Consider the following 22,098-nt stretch of genomic DNA (forward strand, 5'->3'; position numbering starts at 1 on the left):
TTCAGTATGTAGTTTCAGAAATGAAAGCTTTAGCATAAGTTCTGCCAGGAAGACTTAATTATTACGTCACTTTAACTTCTATCTATCCAATCACATTCTAATACTCGGGTATAAAAGATCGGTACTTACTCATGTTTGAGTTCGCAGATGCTGACGCTCCAATACACCGCCATCCTCCCCACCACCTCCAAGTCAAATCCTTCCCTACTCCACCCCACCACCACCAGGATGGTCCCTTCCATACCTCACGGGGGGGTCGGCTGCGCCTCTGCCTTCATCTTCAGGCAGGATATGCAGAGTCCATACCCTCTGATTGCGAGCTACGGACGGGGCCTATGCCAAAGTACTTTATTGCTTGCTGGGTTGTTAATAAATGGATTATTGTCACAGTATCTATTCTCCCGAGTCTTTCTGGCAGAAATTACTTTCTAAGGTATTGTTGCTGTAATATCTGCATAAAAATAAATCGGAATGTGTTCTTACCATTTACCTAGCCAAGAAAAAAACGAAACATTTTTATAATGTTAACAAAATGCTCTTAGAACATATTTTTGTCAGTTGGGAAGTGTTCAGAATTATGTAAATACTTGCTGTGTAGTTGATAGGCCTCTGCATTGTTTGTATCTCTTTTAGGCAACAGTAATGTAAAATCAGTGGCTCAATAATGGTGTTTCGTTTGTCTCTTTCAGCAAACTAATGTGTATTGCATTAATTAAGCAGTCTAGTTATTTTAAACAAAGCGTGTGTGGTTATAACACAATATTTGTTGCTCTTATCCATTATTCATTTATTAAATCACACCCATTTTTTATGATGACAAAAACAAACCCAAAAATATGGTTTTCTAATATCTGATTGCCATTGTTCTTTCAAAGCCATTTGTCATCATTTGTGCTGTATCAGCCGTATGAAAGTAAATTTGAGGACTAAACAAAGCAGAACGTCGATGATTCATGCCGTCGGGACATTCTCTGCGAGTTCCACTCCTCATTGGGCTCCATTGTCGTATCTGCTTACAAGGCAAAGATAAAGTCAGAATGGGGTTTATATTCCCTTTAGGGGAAAAGAAGCTCTAGGTTTATGGTTTTTTCTTGTCTTCTCGCCTTAAAATTGACATTTCAAAGTCGCAATTACTTCACAGGCAGTTTAAAATCGGTACAATACAGAGCTTTGCCATTGTAGTTTCCCAGAAGGTGTAACTGAATCATTTTTCGCATTAAGTAATTGTTCTAACGTGCAACTAAGTACATTTTGGGGCCGGTGTGTCCAGTTTCAGCAGGTGCATGCGGCACAGCGGGGCGGAGGAGGCGCCAAACAGGTTGGATGAGTACAGGTGAGCCAGGAAGCAGCTTATGCTAATTTGTCAACATGAGAGGAAATCCTCCTTAGAGCCGCACTTGTAAGAGGGAGACAAAGCTACATGGGAACCTATTAGATAACCAATTCTCCTGTCAGCCGCCTCACAGGGGGAGAGAGAGCGAGCAAGGGATAGAGAGTGTACCTGCGATGGTGGACACACAGGGATTCCATTCAAACCCAGCCCTGCAAGGTAAATGTTTATTTTGCCAGCCCTCTTTTTTTCCATAATGAGCACGATGTTGGTTTTCTCACTGCCCTGTTTGAATGGGCACTTAGGCAGGTGCAACCGGCTCCCTAAGTTGTCTCTTAGACTCACGTAGAGAACAGTTTCCAGTGGGTTTGGCGAAGTAGCCTCCTGGGTTTTCTTAGATGTTGTTCATTAGGTGAGATGGCACTTGAGTCAAGATAGCAGTTGTAGTTCAGTTTCTCTTTTGAAGAGAAGAAGTGTTGTAGGTGGATGGTGTTTAAGTAAGCTGCCTTTGCACATAGCTTGCAACATAACTTGCAACATGATGTGATTCAGATTATCATTTCTGGTTCAATGTGAAAAGCTAATATGTTTGTATTTGCTTAATGTCTCCGGTGGGGTTTTGTCAACGCAAACCTGATTTTGGTTTGTGTATTCATGGCTGCTGAGTTAATTTATGAGAGCAACAAGTGGATGAGTGCTAAAGGGAAATAACTGTATGCATAATTAAAAAAGTTACCACCCTCTTTTGTGTTTTTTAGAAACCTATAGTTAAAAGAGAGAGAGAAAGGATAAAATATGACTAATGAAGTTACAACAGTGTTGCTCTACTTATTTAGTGTAAATGTGATGCAGAATTGTTTTTTTTTTGTTATGAATTTGGACTCTCTCTGTGTTGTATATTTTTATATTTCAAGGGCTATTAGCAGGAGTGTGTGTCTCGGTATGTGAGTTTGTTTAATGCCACAGTATAATGTATGTGAGTACTTACATTTCTATCACACCTTTTTGAGTATTCCAGTGTGTGTGCTCACTCTAACATGTATAGGCATGCAAATGTCTGTGTGTGCTGAGTGTATTAGCATTCCCATCTCAGTGGCAGTTTCTTGGCTGGCAAGTAAAAATAGTAATATATACACAAGAGTTTAAAAGGTTGGGGTCGGTAAGATTTTTTTTTTTTTTTTTTTTTTAAGAAAGTAATACTTTTATTTAGGAAGAATGCATAGATTTTTTTTTAAGTGACAGTAAAGACATGTATAATGTTATAAATGCTGTTATTGAACTTTCTAATGATCAAATAATCCTGACATGTTCCTTGAGCAGCAAATCATCATATTAGAATAATTTCTGAAGGATTATGTGAGACTGAAGATACAGTGGGGCAAAAAGTATTTAGTCAGCCACCAATTGTGCAAGGTCTCCCACTTAAAAGATGAGAGAGGCCTGTAATTTTCAACATAGGTATGTTTCAACTATGAGAGACAGAATAAAGAAAAAATCTAGAAAACCACATTGTCTGATTTTTAAATAATTTATTTGCAAATTATGGTGGAAAATAAGTTTTTGGTCCATAACAAAAGTTCATCTCAATACTTTGTTATATTCCCTTTGCTGGCAATGACAGAGGTCAAATGTTTTCTCTAAATCGCCACAAGGTTTTCACACTGTCGCTGGTAGTATGGCCCATTCCTCCATGCAGCGCTCCTCTAGAGCAGTGATGTTTTGGGGCTGTCGCTGGGCAACATGGATTTTCAACCCCCTCCAAAGATCTGGACACTCCGTGACCTTGAAATGCTTCTTTCATCTGACCATATAACATTATCCTAATCCTCTTCTGGATCATCCAAATGCTCTCTAGCAAACTTCAGACAGGCCCGGACATGTACAGGCTTAAGCAGGGGGAGACGTCTGGCACTGCAGGATTTGAGTCCCTGGCGTTGTAATGTGTTACTGATAGTAGCCTTTGTTATTTTTGGTCCCAGCTCTCTGCAGGTCATTCACTTGGTCCCCCTGTGTGGTTTTGAGATTTTTGCTCACCGTTCTTGTGATCATTTTGACCCCACAGGGTGACATCTTGCGTGGAGCCCCAGATCGAGGGAGATTGTCAGTGGTCTTGTATTTATTTTCCATTTGCTAATAATTGCACCCACAGTTGATTTCTTCACACCAAGCTGCTTGCCTATTGCAGATTTAGTCGTTCCAGCCTGGTGCAGGTCTACAATTTTGTTTCTTGTGTCCTGTGTCTTGTGTTCCTTTGACAGCTCTTTGGTCTTGGCCATAGTGGAGTTTGGATTCTGACTGTTTGAGGTTGTGGAAAGGTGTCTTTTATACTGATAATGAGTTCAAACAGGTGCCATTAATACAGGTAACAAGTGGAGTACAGATGAGTCTCTTAAATAAAAAGTTACAGGTCTGTGAGAGCCAGAAATGTTGTCTGTTTTTTAGGTGACCAAATGCTTATTTTCCACCTTAAATTGCAAATACATTCTTTAAAAAATGTGATGTCAGACAATGTGATTTTCTGGATTTTTTTTTCTCATTCTCTCTCTCATAGTTGAAGTGTACATATGATGAAAATTGCAGGCCTCTCTCATCTTTTTAAGTGGGAAAACTTGCACAATTGGTGTCTGACTAAATACTTTTTGCCCACTGTATAATAACGGCTGCTGAAAGTTCAGCTTTGCCATCACAGGAAGAAATTAGTTCATTTTTTAATTGTAACAATTTCCCCATATTTTTACTGCTTTAATGTATTTTTGATCAAATAAATTCAGCCTTGATAAGCATGCGAGATTTTTTTTTTCTAAAACATGAAAAATAATTATATAATGCTTGGTTGTGAGTGACGATTGCATTTTTTCCCCCTTAAAGGTCTACCGTACCGAGTCCGAAATTTTCGTATACTTTTTTTTTTTTTTTTTGCGTATTTGTCATCCTGAAAATTTGTCACACATAGAAACCTTGTACACAGAGTCTGGTGCATGTTAATTAATCCGTTGCAAAAAATCTGTTCCTATTTTCTTAAAAAGAGAAAAAGAGCGTAGAGAGGAAAGAATGCTCCTCCACATTATTAAGGAGCTGAGGGACTTTCCCGAGTGATTCAAAGTTTACTTCAGGATGTCTGTTGCTCAGTTTGATGCTTTGCTAGCATTACTGGAGACACCTACTATTATATATTTACACTTTGTTTGTCATACAGTGCTTGTCAGACGCCATTCTGGACTTTACCTTTTGTTTGTACGGTGGCTCTGAATTGTCAAAACACTTTTTAAAGTGCTTGCTATGGATATGGAAAACGCAGAAAATCGAACCTTATCAATTTCTTTTTATGATGGACGAAACTTTTGGATTCATTGAGTAAACGCAATTGACACAATGTGAGGTCATATTTATTTTTTAACACAGCTGGCTAAAAACGCATTGGTGGACACGCTTTTGAATGACCACAATGGAGAAAGATGCTTTTAGCAGCATAATGGTATATTTACAGTAGCTACCAGCAGAGGGTAATTGCTAATGCTAAACAGCCAAACTCTGAATCCGTTCTATGGTACAGTATGCCATTTTTCATTACCTCTCATACTATTACTTGCATTCCAATCCAGGTAGCTCATTAATTCAGGCCTTTTAATCTCAGAGGTGGACAATAGCGGAAACGTGTGTGTGCGTGCCTTGCCTTTGCTGTTTAAAAGTCAGGTCACCTTGTCCACACTTGTTATTTTGATGAAACACACTCCTCTTCCTGTCCTGCCCTAAAGATCAGAGTTCAAAAGGTGTACACCTGATTGGTTTTAGAAATCATATGTGGAACTATATCCCAAAAAGAGACACAAGGATGACTCCTCAGACCTGAATCATCTGCGTATCTATATTTAGTACCATTTTTTTTTATTTGTTGTTTCGATAAGGAATAGACATGCAGCTGGTGGTGGAGAAGAAATGACCCATCCTTGCCCTTGCCTTCTACCTGCTGACACATTGCTAAAAAAGACCACATCATCCCACCACATATATCACCCCCCTTTTGTTCGCCCCTTCCTTTTGAAACTTGATCTTTTGAATTTCAAAGGCAGAGAGGAAACCAATGCTCCATCCTGGTATCCATCTATACTCTTGTGGGACGTCCTTTGTTATCTGTCCTCAGAATGGTTGTCCATTGGCCATTGATAAGAACAGCTCAGAACACCTTTGGTTTACAAAGGTGTACAGAAATATACTTTATTTCTTCTGCACCTTTTTCAACTCGGTCAGCACATGGAACAAAAAGGATGGAAGTCTATGTGGGTTAGGTGAAACATGGTGACCTTCTTCTTAGTTCCTCAAAAAAGATAGAGGGCGAAAGACTTCCCCTTTGAATGGGCTAATTTTCCTTTTTAAATTAAATTAAATTAAATTAAATTAAATTAAATTAAATTAAATTAAATTAAATTAAATTAAATTAAATTAAATTAAATTAAATTAAATTCTAGCAAAAAGCATTGTGTAAAATCAAGATTATAATTTTTAATCATGATAAATCGATTGCATACTTATTGTGAAATTAAGCATACATCATTTATCTTGTTTAACACGATTATTTCTTCATCATTTGATATATTCAGCAAAGTAAACTACCAGATTGAATGATTATTTTCACAAAACTATTTTCTGCAGTCATTTTTAAGGTTAATGTAGGTGTCAAAAAGGATTAACATTTTAATTTTATAAATGAACATAATTAACATTTATATTTAAATAAATACATTATATTAAATATATTATTTTACTTTAGTCACAGCATGAAATACATCAAATTTAAAAATGTACCATCACATGCTATGTTTTGATTTATTAGAATAAGTGTATAATTCATTTAACATTATGAGCCATTTATTCAATACATTCAGTTATTTTTACTGTTTTTGGTTTTAACAATATTTTGGCATCTGATGTGTGTTCAGCCCAGTATTTGTCCTTTCTTGTTCTGCTCAGTGTGTCCGTCTCTGTTAGAGATCATTTTTAGAGTTGTGCATTATCAACACAATAGGCCACTGAAACAACCGGACTCAATTCACACCGTGTCACCTCACATTTCCTGCTCCGCTCTCCTGCGGGGACTCAAACACGGAGAAACATTCTGTTCAGACCGGTCGTAGTTGGGACAGGCCTGGCAGGACAAATGAGATGGTGTCTACTATTTCAATAGAGTGCTGTAACTGCTTGTTTGTTACGTTACAGTTAAGCTCTTTGCATGAATCTTCGGCGTGACACTTCACAACTGTCGTCTTGAGTGCCTGATTTATTCATGATATTCCTTCAACCGTCAGAAGGAAAAATAATGTACCTCCCCTCAACTTTTTTGCAGATGAAAAACTCTCCATGGGTTCGTAACGGATTTGTCAGGTCTGTAATGGATTTTGAAGGCAGAAAAATTTACCATGAGGCATGGAGGCAAAAAGCAAACAATCTTTCAGCAGTGCGAGAGCGAGGAACGTCTTCCTCATCCATAAAAGAAAAGTTAAACTGCTTTTAGCTGTTGTTCCTATTTTTCTTGCGACCATCTGCACAATACAACAGTTTAAATGGATACAGAGATACAAATAGTGTTTCAATTGGAGTTATCCGCTCAGCCCAAATCTGTGTTCATAGAAACCTGTGTGTTATTGTCTGAAGCACAAAGGTAATTTTCCTCTTTTGGATGTCAGCGAGGATCACAAAGGTATTTCAATAAATAGTCATTTAAGTGCCTTTGCTGGCGCCTGCTCAAATTGTCAGCTAAATAAATTGAACTGAGAACATAAAAAAAAGAAAAAAAAAGAAAAAAGATTTATATATTTTGACTGTACAAAATGTACAGGTTTCCCTATCTGGCTGCTGAGTTGAGTATTTTTTCCTTTGGCAGGTAAATTTTATTCATCATAACTAGTTTATTTGACTTTGTCTTCATGCATCTTCAAGCATCAAAACAGGTTGTGACCCTCCAATGGTTTAGGGTGTGCAATATCTACCCTTCCTAAAGCCTTGTTTATACTCAGCGTGTCCGCATGAGCGCGAGGGTACGCGTGGCAAAAATGACATTGACGCGAGGGGGGCGGTCGTGCGCGTTGGGTCCGCAAGACCCCATTTCGCCTGGCGGTGCAAAGCGGATTTTTTGTAACTCCGCGCGCAGCTCCTCATCCGAAGATGAACGAGTTCTCTGCGAATCGAGCCGAGCATGACGTGTCATCACACCGGCACCCAGTTTGCACATACAAATTAGGTGCTTTTATTTACAAAATGAGCCTACAAAAGCAGAAATAAGCCATTTAAAATAAAGATCCATGTTTAACCAAATAAATAAATAAATCATGACACTAAAGTTTAGTGACATTAGGAAATATTTAAGAGATCCTTAATTTAGTGCATACTTTGTTCTCATGTCAGAAGTAATAATATCAAGCCAAGGTTTACTGAGTTTTACACGATTCTTTTGTAGTGTGGTTTTTGGTGAAATGTACTAAAATAAATATCATCACCTGTGTACATAAGCCCACTTCTTCTCAATTATTTTCTCTGTCGTTTCAAAGAATAGCACATGGGCGAGCGCGGTGAGTATAAACGCCTCGTCCGCTTGGGGAGGAGCGCGCGCAGTCAGCGGAGGCTCGAGACGCGGAGACAGGCGAAAGTATAAACAAGCCTTAAGAGTCTTTTAAGAGTCTTTTATTTCCGCATTTGTGATTTAATTTCACAAAAAAATTGTACATTTCTAGAAATCAATAATTTATCATTTATTTTATGAATTATACATTATATTTTAAAATGATTTTATTTTCAAGTGAACATTAAAATATTTAACACCAGAAAAGAAATGTGGTTTTCATTTATTTATTTATTTATTTACTTCATTTTTTAAAGGTGCCCTAGAATGAGTTGAAACTATGTTAAATTGTTCTCTGATATTTACATATAGGGTATGTGGCTTATTTAAGGGCAAAAATTATCGGATACAGTTTTACAGGTCCATTTACAACCCTATAAATTGTCCCTAGGATGTAATGCTCTGTTTTTGCCTTATTTGGAAGGGTCATGAAAATTAATGTTGAGCTCTTGTCTGATTGGCTTATTTCAGCAGCTCACACAAGTTGTTCAGCAAAGCGGCTCGTGAGTCCTGACCGTTCTGACAGAACACAGACCGACTGAATGACACTTTAAGCAGAACATCTCAAATGGAGATTGCTGAAATGCAGCTTACTTGTTTATTGGTGTTTTCAGCGCGCGAGAGAGCTTGCGTGCATATGGTTGCCATATTGCACGTTTAGGTAAAACACTGGATAATATACGTGTTCTTTTCACAGAAAAGCTCTGATTAGGGGAATTAAATTACTGAAATCTGGCAACCGCAAACACAAACACTCAAACGCTCTTCTTTTCCCCCCGACAAAACCAGTGCTTTTAGTTCAAGTTTTTATTTTTTAAACTACATTTTAGACTCGCCTTTTTCGTCAAAGATATTGCATGTTTATATAACGTTAGTCACAATGTAGGCTACGCAGTGACTGTGATGTTCTCAAAAATATAAATATATATATTTTTTTTAAATGAATAGAAGCCTTGTCAAATGACTATCGTTTTAACTTATATGGTGGAGAAGGTGATGTTAGCTAGAAGGATTGAGTGAAAGATGTGTAAGCAACTAAACTAACATAGATGACATGCGTGTCTACGGTTGTATTTTGTAATACAAAATAATATTACCTTTGTTATTAGACACACTATTTACACTATTTTGCATAGTACTTGGAGTTTCCTATTTTTACCTTATTTCCTTTCTTTATTTTAAGGGTATGAAAAGTCCTCACGTCCCCTGCACAGCCTGGAACGTGACATTTGTGTCCATGATCTGCCGTTTTTGCTATCCTCGCATGACGCTTGTTAACCTGAACTCCCGATGATTCGTCTGCGCAGCTCCGCGTGAAAATGAACATGGGCTGACATGCAAATGTTGGGGGCGTACAAATTAATGATCCCAGCGATTGCGTCACAGTTGGTGTTATGTTGAGATTCGCCTATTTTTCGGTGGTGTTTTTCATGCACAAGATTTACAAAAGAAGTAGGAGGCAATGGTGTTTGAGACTCACAGTATGTGATGTCCTTGTACTGAACTCTTATTATTTCACTATGGAAAGGTTAATTCAATTTTTAATTCTAGGGCACCTGTAAGTAAATGCAAACATTTTCAAAATGTTGGGGAAATCATCTGCAGCCTCTTTTTACTGTAAACTTTGTCCTTTGGCACTGTTTTTGACAACTTTTTGTATTTTCAGTTTTTCTTAGCCCTCGGGTCTGAGGTGTTTTCTGGAGATGTTTTGACATGCCCTGACATTTGTGACACAAGACTTTTGAGAACTGCATCTTGTAGCATAATGTTTTGCTTCGCAGCGATGTGAAATCATCTCGTTTGAAGTGTTTTTTAAATGTGTTTTAAATAATCTTCTGTGATCCAATATGACTTATCACAGTATAAGGGGGGTAAATTTGTCAATTAGCGTTTCATTATAAATATACTTTATTCTTATGAAAATACCCAAGATGGCTGGAAGAACACAGATAAACTCTATATAGTCATAATCGTCTGTTTATTTCTGCGTGAGGGTGCCCTCCGGCTCCATAGACGTGTGCATGAGTTGAATGTGTCTTTTCTCGCTCACGGCCAAATGAGTATACTTTGAAATGCTTGTGCACTCAACCGTGCGTGAGGCCAAGAGGAACGTGGAAAATGAAGTATACCCACGCATTAACACTCTGTAATGCCCACATCGCCCCATTTGGGTAAAACTGTAATGATAATAATAGTCCTCTCTATAGAAATTTGAATCAAAACGTAAGAATAGGTATTTCTCTAAATGTGCACGCTTTTGAAGTAAAAGCCCTGAGGGACGTTGTTTAGTCAAACACTTTCATGACGACTACAGGATTTTTAATATGAATAAATTTAGGCAGGCTCGTAATTCATATTAAATGTATCAAAATAACATAGTAACACTGACAATGAGACAATGACCCCTCCCCCTACTTGTCCTATCCGGTGATTGGGACGGTGAGGGAACTAGAAGAAAGAAAGTCTGGAGATTAAAGGGGCTTTCACACGGGCAGTTTAGTTCAAAACTGGGCATGATTTGCATTTTAAAAAAAAGTGCTGATGTGAAAGCTGTCATGTGGGTTGCCACAGGGGTACCGAGCCTGGGACTGAGACCTCGAACTGGGGCACAATTTCCGCGAGCGTGAAAGCAACACAGATTTGTGTGCACACTTGTTCAGGAAGTAAAGTAACCTGCGCATGCGTTTTAGCTGATTATAATGTATTTAGTTCAATAAAACACATGTAGGGGATGATAGTGTTGATTATTTACCTTAAATACGAGCGAGAGTTAGCCTGCAGTGTATTTGCGCATAGCGAGTGCAGTCAGGGCAGTTAATCATTCGACACACACAGTGCTGCACATAATAGCACCACATTAATAAAAAACACAACATATTGACTTGCGTTCTGTTTTCTATCATGCACCATGCATGTTTGTGATTAATGCAAGTGCAGCAGTGTGCCATGAAGTTGAGTGAAAAATCAGACCAACACTGCAGGGGCACTGGAAACAACCGGACCAAATGTGCTCAGTGTGAAAGAATCCTAAAAGAATGACTTTTTTGTTTTGATTTTATATACAACACAACATAATGTACATAACAAAGGAAAAAAATCATATTTTTAAACACGCTGATCTAAACAAAGTGAACAGTCAAAAACCTTTGTGTCATTGCTGTTACCTGTCATTTACAGGGTGCTTGCTTTTTCTTTTGCGATGCACTTAAGAAAAAAAAACTGCCCTGCCATCATAGTCAGTGTTGGAGCTTATTTTGCCATGTTCAGCTTACTGATGTTGGTACAGCGCACACAAAGAAAAACAGTTTGAAGATACTTGTGTGAAAGTTTGAGTCAGCAGGAGAAAAAACTGTGAACATGCTGATATCAGGATCAAGTAGGGCTAGAGGATTTTAGGAAAAAAATATATAATTGCAAATTTTCGGGTTAAAACGTTTCTGGTATTACTATAGTTATAACACTATTTCATCATTCAAAATAAAAATACAGTATTTAAGAATAAATGAGAGCTGTCAATTGATTACAATTTTTTAATCTAATTTATTACATACTCTGTGATTAATTAATATAAATTAATTGCATATATAATTTTTGCTGTGAAAGTGTTTTAAATATTTAAAATCAAACCAATCAATAAATTATCAGCATTACTGACATTAAAGTTCAAAAACACTTATTTTTAATTTCACTGTTCAAATATTGGCCATAATAATCAACAATATGAACAGTATGCTGAGGAAATAAATTTGAAAGTGCTTCAGGAAGATGTATGCATGTAGCTACAGTTGTATGGATTATGTATGTATGTATGTATGTATGTATGTATGTATGTATGTATGTATGTACAGTTTTTTAACTGTACATGCATAAAAACAAGGAAACCGGTCTGCAAGACATTGTGATTGCGATCCATAGCAAGGGAATTGCTCAGTCGGTCACTAACAGATTTGCTAAGTTGCGTTTTAGGTGCGTTTACACGGAGCACTATAATCTGTTAAAGTCCAATCCGAATGAAAATACTTCATATAAACACCTCAATCAGAATAAAGATGCCCAAACCAAAATTGTAATCGGTCTAAGAGGGGTGAGATAAACCTTTCCATGAACCGATGAAACGAAATATTCCAGTTTACTGTGTACGTCCTTCTGTGACGTGATAGACTGTAATATACACATAGATAGTAATGTATATATATATATATATATATATATATATATATATATATATATATATATATATATATATATATATATGCCGTAATAGTAATATTAGTAATGTACGGTAATAATACAAAATACGGCACTAACTCCAGGCTATAATGTTGATGAGAGGGATGTCCTCCAAGAGAGCCCCCTTGGAGAGTGCCTGAGAAGAGGCCACACCCCTAGTAGAGTGTGCTCTAACGCCCAGAGGTGAAGGAACTCCGCGCACCTCATAAGCTAAAGAGATAGCCTCTGTCACCCAGTGTGAAATTCTCTGCTTCGATGCGGCAAGCCCACGGCGGCCGGCTCTGAAACACACCAGCAACTGGTTAGACTTCCTCCAACGATCAACATACAGCTTCAGTGCCCTAACTGGGGAGAGCAAATGTAACCTCTTGTCCTCCAGGGACGTAAAAGGCGGAGGGTGGAAAGAATTGAGGATGGTGACCTGCGAGCAGAAGGATATGGACAACCTTGGGTACATAACCCGGCCTGGGTCTAAGAGAGACCTTAACTAGGCCGAGAGCAAAATCGCTAACGGAGAGGGCTTTCAAGTCCCCCACTCGCTTAAAGAAGTTAATAAAAGAGCCACTTTAAGAGTCAGACCCCGCTCCGGAGCTGACTCCAACGGCTCAAAGGGAGCACTAGTCAAACCAAAAACAAAGTTTACTTAAATATATAAATAGATACAAAACACAATTTACTTAAATTCACAGTAAATCTAAAGCCACCTGACCCAACTACAATAGGCCTAATTTAACACTAAATAACAGCACTAGTACAAGTGATATTACAGCACCCACTAATAACAGCAAAGTAGTCTGTAGTCTTGGTCTGCTACAAACCAGCTTCAGTTCATCATTATTTTGCATTAATATGACCATATTCTCTGGGTTAGAACGCATTGCCTTATTGTTTCCATGGCAACGCATCGTGCTTCTCACATCACATGACACACAGCAGCCGCAAAATCGCTCTATGACAGCTCAGAGCTCAGCTGTATCGGTATATCCGGTAGAGTCAGGACCTCGGTTTAACGTCTCATCCGAAAGACGGTGCTCTTTGTGAGTATAGTGTCCCCATCACTATACTGGGGTGTTAGGACCCACACAGACCATAGGGTGAGCACCCCCTGCTGGCCTCACTAACACCTCTACCAGCAGCAACCTGGTTTTCCCAGTTGGTCTCCCATCCAGGTACTGACCAGGCTCAGCCCTGCTTAGCTTCAGTGGGAAACCAGTCTTGGGCTACAGGGTGATATGGCTGCTGGCATATCAATTTGTGTCTGATATGAATAAAACACAGTCAAATTATAACTGTCAGAAAGGATTGTTATTGCCACTTCCATAGACATTAGCCTGTTTTTGCTGCTACTTGTGTGCATTTAAATGTATGAAACCTAAAATAAACATGATGTTGGGAAAACACTGAATCATTGCGATATGTGATGAGCACTGAGTATGTGTGCGTCTCTGGCTCAGCGCCAGCCAAAGCACGAAAGCACATTAGATGGCCCCGAGATGAGGAACCGAAATCTGCGTTCTGATACTCGGTCTGGTACATACCAGTTATATAGGTACCGGTGCTATATTGGCACCGGGTTTCGGTACCCAACCCTAGTTGTCATCCAAATTAGTTTGTTGTGATAATTCACAGATGCAGATTGTGTTTTCCCATAAGGAAATACCATTTTGGCCGAGTTGGATGAATGCCACTGCTAGATGTATATCGGCTTTAGGATGAGTATTTTGTAATGACGGGCAGGCGAATGAGAGGAAGATGCAGCAGTATATTTTATTCAGCAAACAAAGCAAAAAAAAAAAAAAAAAAAAAACTAATGCAGAGATAAAAAAATATAACAGCTTTGCTACACAACAAAGACAATACTCGACAAAGGAACGGAGGCAACAGAAGGCTTTAAATATAACGATAACAGGGAACTCAACATAATCAGTAACACATAACTAAACTCAGGAAAACAAGGAGTTAAAAGTCTGTGAAACTGAAACAGAGCTTAAACATTATACAAACAATTCTGTCATGACAATGCTAATTGGCTGGTGGCACCACAAGAAAACCCACTGTCAAAGTTTGTCAGAATTTGTATCATTTAAGTGCCCTTCAATAAAACATGATTCTTTTTGGCAGCATGATAGTGTAGTTACGACATTTATACTTCACAAACACCCTATTAATACGCGCAAACCAAACTTGGCAGTCCATTGCTGTTATACACATATATTTGTGGATGTGCTTCTACCTGGATAGAACAGTGCTGGAGATGGCAGTTATGTATTGACTTTCCATGACTTTTCATTTATGAATGTGTCAGGAGAGACTGCATTACCGGCTATGACATGCTTGATTGCTTATAGAGCTTGTGGTGTTGGGGTTGTCAGAAAGCAGGTTTGCCATTTTGGCTTATAGGAACAGACCCTGGAAGAGATTCAGCTCTAAAAAAACCTAAGGAGCCTACGTTAAGTACGTCATGATGATGCGATTTAATGATTTATGCTGCATGGATTGTACAACCACACCATATATAACTATTATGATGCCATCTTCTCAGGAAATTTCAAGACAGACTTCCTAACTGAAGCAGCCGATGGCCATCCATCAGACTCTAAGATGAAGCTGTAGGACGATGTTTCGAAATATTTCAGAACCTGGGGAAAAGGAGCAGTAAGATTTGCTTTTCCTCACACAGAGCTCTTGTTTAGTTTCAGGAGTCTTGGGGCTGCTCTTGGTAGATTGCATTGGTCATTATATATATATTCTTTATTTTGTGAGTAGTAGATCACATGCAGAACTTTCCACTCCCATCTGCACTTTTTTTTGGGAATCACGCTAATTTGCCCTGTTAAGTAAATCTGGTCCTTGGAATCTAGCACATTTGTATTGATTTTGAATTTTTCTTGAAATTATCCTTTTTTTGTTTTACTTTGGTCCTTTTTAGAGGTTGATCACCACAATCTAGTGTGGTTGGCAAAAATGTTGTAAGATTATATACAAAAACAGAGTTTATAAATATTATCTCCGTAGGGATGTCAATTTTCACAAATTCCCATGATCGATCGTCGTTTAAATTAACAATCAATTAATCGATTAATCGTTAACACTTAATACTGCAATATGCGTCTAAAGCAGTGGCTTATAGCTGACAGCATGTCAGGATGTGCAGATGCTGCTCAAAATGCATGTTCTTCACCATGAATGAGAATAATTTATTTTTTTATCTAAACAAAGGGCTATGGGATTGTAAAATTAGTTGATGCGATTTATAATTTAATTAAATGACTTATTTAATAACCAAATATAACCTGTAAAAGCCTACAACACTAACACGCTGCCTCAGATCTGTTATTCAAAATGTGTGGATGCTCTTCCAAGAACAACGTGCTGAAACGTCACCTAAACCCAATTAATTCAAAACGATTTATTAAAATATTGTTTTCATTAATGTTCTGTAATGTGACAGTCCCAATCATAGTTATTATTAGTCGTGCGTTGCTGTTTGAACTGCGCGAGCTGAAGCGGATGCGCTGAATCAACACTGGTAAGTTACACTGAAGCTTTGCTAGCGCGTTTAACTCAACAAAAAGCTTCCTATATGAGATTAATCAGATTTATATAAAGTTAACAAAATATTACAAATTATATCTGCACAAAATGATGCGAATGCACAAGTGAACTTGAATTGAGTTCCTGATATTCAGAAAGGGAGACGCGTGGTGTACGCGCTCTAGGAACAACGCTCTGAACGTTGTTCCTAGAACTTTACAACCATTTATTAAAATAGTGTTCTCATTTCTGTTATATGACAGTCCCAATCATAGTTATTATGCATTTCTTTACTGTATGCTCTAAAGCTGAAGCACTGAATGAAAACCAGTAGTCACGCATTACACTTAAGCCATTTGCTAGTGTTTTATTTCGCTAAAAGAAACGCATCCTATATGATTGATCACATATAACGTTACAAAATAAATGTAATATTACAAATTACTTCAGCACAATCTGATGCGAATGCAGAAATGAACTTGAACTAGTCAGAGTGTGTGACTCGTGCACGCGCTCTTCCTGGATCAACGCAATAAAACACACGGCAAATAAACCCAAATAATAAACAATCACAGTGTTTTATTACAATAGTGTTCTCATTAATGTTGTGTAATATGACAGTCCCAACCAGTCATTATTAGCTGTGCATTGCTGTTGGAGCTGCACGCTGAAGCCGATCACTGCCACGCTTTGACTATACCGCTCGCCTCTAACGTTAATTATTACCCAAATGCATCCTTATGAGATAAATCAGCTATAGATAGGCCTGCACAAAATAAACACAATATAACAACTTACATTTGCACAAAACAAAAGGCTGTGAATGCACACGCAAACTTGCAGTCATGATGAAGGAGTAACTCCAGCTGTAAAATGGTCCCTAGTAGAACTGGGGCAAGCTCGCTTCCTTTTTCCTCCCGTTTCGCGGTTGAGCCGCACGCACGCGCATGACCCTGCTTAATCGATGATCAATAAGTGTTAACGATCAAATGTCTTATCGACAATTAATCGATCATCGTTTAATCGTTGACTTCCCTAATCTCCCGTCATGTTACCTAAATAATATTCATGAACCAAACTCTATGTATGAATTGATGGCTTGTGCGGGTGTTGTTTCATTCTTTTGCTTTGTAAACATTACACTTTTTTTGACATCCAGTTTTAATCTAGTTTTACCATTGCTCAGATACATTTATAATGCTTTTTAATATTAATTACTAATAAATTAATAAGATTAATAAATTAATAAGATTTGTTAGTTAAACAAATAAAACTATCAAAATGTATATTTATTGACCATTTCACAATATGTTGTAATTGTAAGTGTTCAGAATTCATGCGCACAATTGAACTTATGGCACATTTTAGCATTAAAGTTTGTCCGTAAACCTGGAAAAGGGCTAAATATTATTACTTTTTAAAACATTGACTAATTTACAATAGAAGGAATAATGACAGATTTTATTTATTTGTTTGTTTGTTTACAGTGAAATACCAGTCGCACGCTAATGGTAATTGTTACACACTTAATGCTCTTGTATCAGGAGACCTTTTCTCTCGCTGCTTTATTGTGTGGTGAATGCCTTAACCAGACTGTCTTATTTATCCCCCCTTTGTAGTGGATGAGCTCTTGTTTGGTGAACTCCACAGTCTTCCTCCCAGGAACCCTCTTTCAACTTATAATTATCATCCCTGGCATTTTTTTCCCTCTGAGCTATTGGCCTACCTAATATTTGATTTCAGCAGCTAAAACCCATCCCCAGATCACATACAATTAAAATGAACCGTTTTCATTGTAATTATAGTTATTAATTAATATTTGTCAATGGAGAACATTGTCTAATCTGCCTTCTTTCAGTTGTTTGCTTGTAAATGAAGTAGAAGTTCAATAAAAATGTACCCTGAGGATCAATGAAGAGGCATTAGCAGAGAAATACACTGCTAGATGTGCTACTGTTTTATAGTTACTGTATTACAGCACTGGCTGCCTGAAGCCTTGTTTATATTTTTACCTGGCTCTGAAGCGCGAGCCTCCGCTGACTGTGCGCTCCTCCCCGAATGAACGAGGCGTTTATAGTTGACGCGCTTTCTGTGAAACGACAGGTGCCAACTCTCGAGTCATTTCGCTCTGAACTGCCAGGAAGCAGCGTTGAGAAGTAAAGTACACACTTGACGCTGTTTGTTTGTTTTTCACTTCACCAAACCTGCACTACAAAAGAACCAAAGAATTGTGTAAAAGCCAGTTAACCTTGAGATTATTACTCGTGACATTGATCAAAATATATGGATATGAGAACGTGTATAAAACTACATTAAAAAAAACAATTTCTTAAATATTTTATAATTTCATAAAATGTTAATGAAATAAAATTTGTTTTTTTTTGTATGGTAGCAATCAATAATAGCAGTGGTCTAAATATTAAAACAATTGACATGTCTTCTGTCGAAGTCTCAGGACCAAATAATATTCCAAATGCAATGATACAGTGTTTTACGTGCCTATATATTGTCGTACCTCCGTGATCACAGTCATCAGCGCGTTCCATGAGGCTATGCAGAGTTGTACACAGTCGCCGAGCACCACAGAGAAATAGCAGCCACCTTTTTACACTGCCCTTACAATGTCACATGTTTATATATCCACCTCACTTTCTGACTGCAGACAATTTATTATTGATTTGAGTAAATAGAGGTCTATGTTTGGATGAATATTTTGGTACCTACAGACAAGCCGCAGGTGCTTTGAGGTAATTTAACGCCATCTCTTGTGACGTCAGACTCAGCAGTCCCCGTTCATGTCTTTTGTTGGTGTGGCTTTGGAGATGCACTAAAGGGGATTGGTTGAATCGAATGTTTTTTTTTTAAACTAGCTTGCTTGTGCTAGCCTCTGCGAAATTGCCTACAGTACCTTTAAGTTCAAGGCTTATTTCTGCTGTTGTATTTTTTTTTTTTTATGTAAGCAATTAATTTTAAACCATAGACTGTAAAAAATTATGAACATAGTGTCCGTGACGTCACCCATAGGATTCTGAAGAGCCGTTCTGAAGCGTAAAGTAGGGTCGAGCTGGCAATTGCCATCTTGGCAACGCGTCATCGCGTGTCTCGTCTAAATACCAGAAAATGGGCAAAGAGGCGGGATGTGGGCGGAGCTTAGGTGACTCGATGACTAACAGACAGCGGATAAATGGTTATCCACCTGTCACTCAAGTTGCCACGCCCTTAATTATGCAGAACTTTAAGCTTTACATAATGTAAACAAATGAGTTATAAAAAAAAATTTAGCCCCCTCACACAGCACAGCACCTGCCATGAAGGGCTAAATTAGCCGTATAGACCAAACCCACAATTTGTACCAGGTTGTAAACATTTTTTTTCTGCCTTAAAGTTTTAACATGGGGCTCAATAAGATTTTGCTTCCTTCTGAAAGCCTTGGATCGAGAAAAAGTTATTTCCGTATTGGATTCAACAGAAACTTGGGGTTTAAATGCTTGGTTTAAACTAGGCTTTAGCAGTGTTGGTCAGGTGGTTACTGTTAAATGTTAGAATTGGCGGATTTTCAATTCATAATTGTTCATGACAGAAAGAGATATTTACTAAATTCTACTAAACCTGAGGATGTTGTCGTCTTATGCTTATGCCTATCCATCCCATATTAAAAATTGACGTATATAGCATTTCCAACATTTCACAAGTCATGTGATTGACTGCTTTAATATACCCATACAACACAGCTCTTATGATTTTTAATTTCATCCCATTTTAATTAAATTTATTTAATTTCCTATGCTTAATAGAGCCAGATATTTGCTGGACGACTTCACAATATTCCATAAAGCAGAGAACAAACACTACCTATATTAATGCCGGTAGAATTGACTTTAAATGTTCACTAATTCCGCTGGGGCTTTACCTTTGCTTTTATCAGATCTTTGTTCACAGTCTGACATTATCAGAAGTGATTATCCCCTTCCATCCAGAGTGAATAGTCCAAATGATTTGATTTAAGCTGTTGTGAAAGGCTTTTATATAATATGCATAAATAATATCATGACCTTTTTTCCCCTGTAAGCTGCTTTGGTAAGAAAGCATCTTCTTGGAATCTATATGTATGAAATAAATATGAGTTTATTTTTGTCGGATATACCTTGCTTTATCAATTAATTATATTCATATTAAAATATCTATAAATAATAAAACTTAATAAAACGTTGTCCTTTTGTGGTCTTCAAAGATAAAATGTCTGTGATATTTCAAAGGAACGAGGAAGGCTCTGGCCTTGGCACAAATAAATGAAGGTGACCATTATAGCCACAGTCTTTTCTCATATCAGCCTGTTTAATGGAAATATGGGTCATCTCACTCAATTTCCCAGCCTCTCTGTTCTCACCCTCCGCTCAGAAATGCGTTTTCACACTCCAATCTTGAAGGACTTTGGGAGAAATATGTCATGTGTAACTCAGCGGGCAAAAATTTGAACCGAACTTAGTAGTGAGTGCAAAAACCTAGTGAGCTGCATTCAAAGGGAGCATTTTATGTGCAAACAGGAAATTCAAATTTTATGGGAAAACAGAATGAAACTTTCATTAAGCAATGAGTATACAATCTCCAGTTGCTTCAGACACAAATACATCATTTATTTTTGTATCATTGAGAAACGATTATATTTTATTAATATTTAGAATTTGTTTCCGTTTTATTTTCCTTTTCATAATCATTTTAGTTAGTTTGTGTGTTTTTATTTTTGCTTTTTTATTTTTACTTTACTAAACTATTTGAATAGATTAAATTAAACTAAATAAAATATTTTATTTCAAGTAACACTTTAAAAAGGACATTTGACAGCTGTCTTAATTGTCTTGATTTTAGTATCTAACAAAATGTGCTATTCTTTCACAAGCTCTTTTCTTGCTCAATAATGGATCACTTAGCTTGACATGGATGTCATGTAGATATTGAAGGCAACCAGCCCAGCTAAATTGTTCCGCTCCTGCTCGCATGTTTTATTTAAAGTAACTTATTGAACTCAACGGTTTACTGTCATGTGTTGATTTGTGAGCTGTCATCTGTTATTGTCTTTGTGTGCCTTGTACGTTTCTGTGAAAGCCAGTTGATTGTATTGTTTGGCACCAAGAATAGACATCAGCCCATAATTAAAGATGACATCGATTTTCAGCACCATTTTCACATGCTAGCTGTGGCATTTGTAGATTGTCCCTAGATCTGCAGCTTCAGTTTGTCAGCGTTCCCTAGGCTTCAGAGCAATGGTGAATGATGCCTTTGGATGTGTGCGTTGAACTGACAGACCAAAAAGTCGAATTCATTTACCAGGATTTAAATGATGCCACCAGCACTCATGTTCGGTCATGATCTTGTTTTGTTGGCCTACATGGTTCATTGGGGACTTTTAGTTTTAGAAAGCTTGGTTTGGAACTACCACAAGGATGGTTAGTTTTACTTCACTTCACTTTACAATGCAATCAAAGTTTCCAAACAGGGATTTTGCAGTGATGCCGCTGAAGAACCATTATGGGTTCCCTAAAAACCTTTACGTTTTCTTAAAATAAATTTAGTTCTTAGTGTGAGGCGCATTTTAATAATCGAAAGACTAGGGCTGGGCGGTATATCAAGTTTGTTTATCGATATATTTTTTTAGAATCAATATGGAATGAGTCAGTACCGTTTATATCAATATACAGCAGATTGATACGAGCACATCTCAAAAATACCGCAGTAATCAGAATGAGCTGATGCAGGGTATCTGCTCATGATATAACTCGTCCTCAACATGACACATGCTTTATATTAAGGGCTTCAAAATAACTGGTAAGATATAGTCAACTCGTATAGTTTAAAGCAGCTTGCCCTGTCAGATGCTCTGAGAGATATGCTACTTGTGCTGACAGACGGATAAATACGTTTGAAATGTGGTGCATTCCTCAGTGCATAACTTACATTTCACAGGTATATTCTCCCAAAAATATGTCAATTTTGCTGTCCGGAGAGGTCGAGCCTTCTGCGATTGAATCTCCACTAAAAATCAGGCTTCCGTGAATGAAACAGACGGAGAATAAACACAATAATTCTGACTAAACATAAATTCATGAAATAAACATATTTGTAAAATATTTGTTGTTGGACAATAGATTTGCCATATGTGGAATTTTAAACCTTTGTGTAAGTATCTTTTATTTTTATTTTGCCTTTTTAGTTTAGTGAATTATTAGTTTAGTTTTTCGATTGTAATGTTAAAATGTTAGAATGTAATGTGACTCGAATCTCCTTTTCGCACATAATATATTGCATGGCCTACGTTACATTCACTGTATTTGTTTTTAGCCTTCAATATCAACATTGGGCAGGATGTGAAATAAAATGAATTATTATTAAAATA

The 22,098-nt window shown here is 37.5% G+C and overlaps 1 protein-coding gene and 1 pseudogene across 2 annotated transcripts in view; one reads left to right on the forward strand and one right to left on the reverse strand.

Annotated features, from left to right (window-relative positions):
- The first annotated feature begins 1,417 nt into the window (after nucleotides 1–1,417).
- The window catches only part of LOC137058722 (inactive N-acetylated-alpha-linked acidic dipeptidase-like protein 2), a 436,678-nt gene continuing 415,997 nt past the window's right edge, over nucleotides 1,418–22,098 (forward strand). For both annotated transcript variants that reach the window (XM_067432113.1, XM_067432114.1), the window contains exon 1: nucleotides 1,418–1,549. In XM_067432113.1, coding sequence (XP_067288214.1) covers nucleotides 1,507–1,549 — 43 coding nt within the window. In that variant the 5' untranslated portion in view covers nucleotides 1,418–1,506. The remainder of the gene's footprint in view (nucleotides 1,550–22,098) is intronic.
- On the reverse strand, nucleotides 13,301–13,417 carry LOC137059039 (5S ribosomal RNA; annotated as a pseudogene).

Source organism: Pseudorasbora parva, chromosome 22, assembly GCF_024679245.1.
Source record: "Pseudorasbora parva isolate DD20220531a chromosome 22, ASM2467924v1, whole genome shotgun sequence".
Lineage (NCBI taxonomy): Eukaryota > Metazoa > Chordata > Actinopteri > Cypriniformes > Gobionidae > Pseudorasbora > Pseudorasbora parva.